Source organism: Nilaparvata lugens, unplaced genomic scaffold (genome assembly GCF_014356525.2).
Source record: "Nilaparvata lugens isolate BPH unplaced genomic scaffold, ASM1435652v1 scaffold9257, whole genome shotgun sequence".
Classification (NCBI taxonomy): domain Eukaryota; kingdom Metazoa; phylum Arthropoda; class Insecta; order Hemiptera; family Delphacidae; genus Nilaparvata; species Nilaparvata lugens.
In genome coordinates this window covers 2649-8430 of record NW_024095000.1, presented here as the reverse complement: position 1 = coordinate 8430, position 5782 = coordinate 2649, and the positions used below count along the sequence as shown (strand labels likewise).

Genomic DNA, 5782 nt, shown 5'->3' with positions numbered 1-5782 from the left:
TAATGAATTAAACTCGATTATGCTCCTTGTTTTAGTTTAGCCTTTTTTGCTGTATTTTATAATTTCTAATTTTTGGATTTATATTCTACTCTAATCTTTATTTAGGGGTTCAATTATTTCTGTGCGGAGGAAGTGGATAAAATCATGCAATAGAAGTTAAATTACACTAAATACTTTGTTGACTTTGTTTACCTGATTTGCAGGCATTTATTTGTAAGAAAAAAATCTTATTCTACTTGTAATAAATGAAAGTAGCATAATAATAGTGGTGCAATTGAATGGTTTATTAAGTGCTCATTTCTCATTTCAGTCTATGATCAGTCTATAAACTTCAAATTACTATTTTATTTGAACTTACTGCAATTTAAAAGTTATTCATCCTCAAATTTCTTACATAAATCTGTTGTATAACAGGTGATTGAGACCTTGTGTAACAAAAAACGACTTTTTCGGTCATTTTTTATGAAAGAAATCATAAATTTCTTTAAGTTCCCATAAATTCCGGGAATTATGATTTTGGGGATATGTCCCTTGAATTCCCTGGGAATATCTCCTCGATCTTAAATTCCCGGGAATTTTACATCACTAGTGGTGTCTATAATCAATTCCTGTGGGGTATGAGGATTGCTCCGGTAAACAAAATTTCTTTAAGCAGCTCCACAGGAAAAAGTCAAAACATGACAGATCAGGGGATGTGGTGGCCACAATCCTGTTGAAATGGTCCCTACATAAAAAGTCCTGTAGCGAATTCCTGTGATCAAAAGTAAATACTTGACCTTCACTAGTTCAACAGCTATGCACAAGGAATGAATAGCCATCCCTACTCTACCTCCAGTCATATAAACATTAGAATCAGTATCTTAACAGTTTTACAAAAATCATGCATTTTCCAAATAAAACATTTAGTCCAGGTTAATGAGCAACGGGTTCTGTTTCAAATTAAACACTCTGTATATTGTGAATGTGCATTTTTGTGATTTGTCATGTGTGAATTACATCATTTGCTGATTGATTGAAGTTCTCTGATTGATATTTGAACCTTGTGATTTCAGGAACCATCATCAGCTGATAGTGGGAGTGATTCGTCTGCAGAAGAGGAGGAAGAAGGAAAAAATGAAGAAATGGTAGGAGAGGGGAGTGTTAACTGCAAAACTACTTCTAAAAAACTACATCAATGTAAATTCTGTGCAAAAAGCTTCTCTCAGAATTCTAATTTGACTGTTCACATCCGTACTCATACCAAAGAGAAGCCTTATCATTGTACAGTCTGTACAAAAACGTTCTCTCAATCTGGTTATCTAACTATTCACATGCGTACTCACTCCAAAGAGAAGCTATTCCAGTGTACAGTCTGCACCAAGAGGTTCTCTGAGTCTGGTACATTGACTAGGCATATGCGTACCCACACCAAAGAGAAGTCATTCCAGTGTACAGTCTGCACCAAAAGGTTCTCTGTTTCTAGTAGTTTGACAGTTCACATGCGTACTCACACCAAAGAGAAGCCATTTCAGTGTACAGTCTGCACCAAAAGGTTCTCTGAGTCTGGTACCTTGACTAAGCATATACATACTCACACCAAAGAGAAGCCTTTCCAGTGTACAGTCTGCACCAAAAGGTTCTCTGTTTCTAGTAGTTTGACAGTTCATATGCGTACCCACACCAAAGAGAAGCCATTTAAGTGTACAGTCTGCACCAAAAGGTTCTCTGAGTCTGGTGCCTTGACTAAGCATATGCGTACACACACCAAAGAGAAGCCTTTCCAGTGTACAGTCTGCACCAAAAGGTTCTCTGAGTCTGGTCATTTAACTGTTCATATGCGGACTATACAAAAGAGAAGCCATTCCAGTGTACAGTCTGCACTAAAAGGTTCTCTGAGTCTGGTGCCTTGATTATGCATATGCGTACACACACCAAAGAGAAGCCATTCCAGTGTACAGTCTGCACCAAAAGGTTCTCTGTTTCTAGTAATTTGACATGTCATATGCGTACCCACACCAAAGAGAAGCCATTTCAGTGTACAGTCTGCAACAAAAGGTTCTCTGAGTCTGGTCATTTAACTGTTCATATGCGTACCCACACCAAAGAGAAGCCATTTCAGTGTACAGTTTGCACCAAAAGGTTCTCTGTGTCTGGTTCCTTGACTAAGCATATGCATACACACACCAAAGAGAAGCCTTTCCAGTGTACAGTCTGCACCAAAAGGTTCTCTGAGTCTGGTCATTTAACTGTTCATATGCGTACCCACACCAAAGAGAAGCCTTTTCAGTGTACAGTCTGCACCAAAAGGTTCTCTGTTTCTAGTAGTTTGACAGTTCACATGCGTACTCACACCAAAGAGAGACCATTCCAGTGAACAGTATGTAGAAAAAGTTCTCTCAGTGTGGAAAAATGAATCAACATAATATGCGTTGTCACACATCAGTTTAGAATGTCTGAGTTTCTTCTCTATTGGTGTGTTGTCTGTGTAATATCTCTCCAATATTGTTTAAAAAAAAAACAACTAATTATTCGGTAGATTTGCATTGCAAAATAAGTTGACTGGATGTTCCATCCACAATAATTATGAATTAATTTTTCAAATATCAATATGGTGTGTATAACATAAGTTGTGACTTATGTTGCCAAATTGTGCAAAATTTCAATCTTTTCATGCGAGTCCATATGACAGGATCTATTCAATTGGACAACACTGTCGATGCTGAGTTGTCAATATGAATATATCCAGTTATATGGGTTTGCATGAACAAATTGATATTCTGCACAATTTGGAAACATGGATATTTTCTCCAAGCCTCAACTAATTTTATAGAAACTCTTGTATCATGTTATATTGTTCTTAGCTACATAATAGTGTATTCATAGATATGTAAGCGTCCATTGTAAAAATTGTAAAATAAATAAATAAGGCGGCTCCAACATTTGAGGTTTAAGCAACAATCAATATAAATAAATAAAAAAAACATGAGACATTAGTGCAATATTTTCACATTTGGATCGTTCACCAGAACGTTCTTCAACATTGTAGAAATATACTTAATCTACAAAATACTCTATCTCAATATTATGTAAATTTATTATTGAATCGAGAAATAGAGAAGGCTATAATGCAGTATTTGATTAACATTGGCGTTGCTATCCTTGTATATCAATCAACAAAGCAGACAGTGGTATCATTTTCTACCTCTGCAACTTTGCCAGATCGTTCTTCAACTATGTATAAATATTATTAATTTACAAAATACTTCATTTAAATTATAAAAATTAATTATTGAATCGACAGATAGGAGGTTCAGAAATCTGTTTGTAATATTCCTTGTAAATAATCCCTTATATGGAGAGAAACTTATATTCGAGGGTTTTTTAAATTAATAGAAAATAATGTACTGTACATATTATAGTAAATGGATGTCAATTAGAGTCCAATTTTTGTGGATGTTTATTGTTGTGTTGTATAAACCTTGTACTTATTGTGCTGTATTGTATTGTATTGTGTTTAATTGGCTGGTTATGTCAAATTGTGATGTTCTATTGAGTCATTAGCCTCAACATATTTTTAAAAGATAAATTCTATTCTATTCTTATCTTTGTGTTCTCATAATGATAAATAACTTGTCACTTGTGTATTATGAAATATGTGTAATAATAATGTAATACTATTTATATTAAATTTGAATATTCTGTGTTGAAATGAATCTATTATTTCCCTGCAATGAAACCTATGAACTCTCAAAGTTGCTTTTCACAGCTACTTATTAATATATAGTAGGTGCAAACCTTGTATTGCAGCATTGCTCTTACGGAGTACAGTGTTGCCAGATTTCACCGAATCCAGAGAGCCAATTGTGTTAGAGAAAGAGCGAAAAAGAGAGCGTAGACATTTTTGATAGAATCGGCAACAGTGTGCTCCTATTGGTTATATTGGAATAGTATTCTTGGCCATAAAGCCCCGTGCTGCAAACTAAGGTTTGCTCGGACTGTAGCTAATTAAGACAGCATCAATGTTGAAAACTGGTCAAAAAAGAGCAGCGCTTTCAAATTAACGAATGACGCATCATCACGTCTGAACTACTGGACTGATTAACTTGAAATTTTGCATGTACATTCTTTATTCACCAAGGATGGTTATGGGACTATTTTCAATTCTTCAAGATTTCGTTGCACGTCAAGTTTTCAGTTTGTCAAGCTGCTAATTGGAGCCTTGCGGAGCACGGGTTACCTGCTAGTAATAAATAAATGAACTTGTCCATATAATTTGTGGGTGTATCATCTATTGTAACTATAATGTATAATATATTTGCAGGTATCAGCCACCCCTGTACAAGTGGAGCAATCAATCTCAAACGAAGGAGTCAACTTGATGGAAAATGAATGCAAAGACAAGGAACGACAATCTAACAAATGTTTGTTGATCTATGGCAAATGTTCCGCTCTTCCATTGAATTACAAACTATAGTGAGGTCCACGTTATAATGGCAATGGAGAAAGATAGGAGAACAGCATTGCCTTTTCTCTGCCTTGCCACTGCCTTAGCTGATACCAGTATATCAGATGTAATATCAACGGTTTATTCTTGTTAATATGATTATATTTCAATCGTTAAGAAATATATTTTCCAATTATTGAATAATGAATTTAAATAGTTTAGATGAATATTTTGTTAATTAATTATATTTTCAAATTGTTGAAAACGATCTGGCAAATTTGCGAGCCAGAAAATGATAGCCCCATCTGATTTGTCAAGCGATGGGCATATGAAAAGCAACACCAATGTTAATCGAATACTGCCATTATAACGTGAACCCCACCATAGTAGGCCTACTTTTATACAGCAAGTTATAACAGTATATAGAAGCTCGTAATATCATTGATTATTCTCTTATAAGTTGTATTAGAGAATACTTTGAACTATAAACATCTTTTAGACCCGGTTTCTGGGGCACTTATATCTTGAATCGAATGCACCATTTAATCTATATGGAATTTATAGCTTTGATTGTACATTAGATTCAATATAAGAAGCTTAATGAGTGTTCCAGAAACCTGGCTTTAGTTTGATATAACTTATTACTTCTTTAATAACACATTTGCTCAGTCTTACAACCGTAGTGATGTCATAAGAATAGATTGCATAAGAAGATATCCCAATAGTCCAGTCACTATTATACATTGGTGCATGCAATTTATATTGTAGTTCTGATTTTTTAATATATCATTTGGGTACATAAGAGAAGTCCAGAACCAATCACTTCATGCAAGATTTACACTCAACAATAAATTTTCCATTTTTCGACCGAATTTGATTTTGGACCGCCTTGACGAGACGAGAAGAATGAAGTGTAGTACGATGAAATCTGAGCACTGTGTCAAAAGTTATAAGTGTTTGAAATTTTGATCCTTGAGGTGTCCTTAAGCGCGCCTCTCCACTAGGAAATGAAGTGCATCTAACGGGTGATTCTCATAAAACATAATGTCATGAACTTATGTCATTGTGCGAAATATCAATGTGAGGACAATGTAGTTGGTGATGATGGTTGAAGCCGAAAATTAGGTGTTTTTCACAATACAAGGAGCATTTTTGTCAGGTGTACCTGAAAATCTATATGAGATAGAGCTCACTCTACCTGATCTCAGATTGTAGAGCACAAAAATACGCCAGAGGGATTTTGAATTATACATCTAAGGGCCGGTTTCCGAGCTCGGGATTTAGCTAAGTCCTAGACTTAAAACAGCTGGAGTCAGAAAATTGGCTTTCCAAAACGGGGCGTAGTCGCAGCTTTTATAA

At 35.1% G+C, this 5782-nt stretch overlaps 2 protein-coding genes across 2 annotated transcripts; both read left to right on the top strand.

Moving 5' to 3' along the window:
- Positions 1 to 589: 589 nt before the first annotated feature.
- LOC120349305 (gastrula zinc finger protein XlCGF17.1-like) lies at positions 590 to 1924 on the top strand. The gene has a single exon (XM_039419269.1). It carries the CDS (start codon positions 1122 to 1124, stop codon positions 1887 to 1889), a length of 768 nt encoding a protein of 255 aa, XP_039275203.1. The 5' UTR covers positions 590 to 1121; the 3' UTR covers positions 1890 to 1924.
- LOC120349306 (oocyte zinc finger protein XlCOF20-like) lies at positions 1896 to 3688 on the top strand. Its single transcript, XM_039419271.1, has one exon. The coding sequence runs from the start codon at positions 1898 to 1900 to the stop codon at positions 2351 to 2353; it is 456 nt and encodes a 151-aa protein (XP_039275205.1). The 5' UTR covers positions 1896 to 1897; the 3' UTR covers positions 2354 to 3688.
- The last annotated feature ends 2094 nt before the right edge of the window (positions 3689 to 5782 follow it).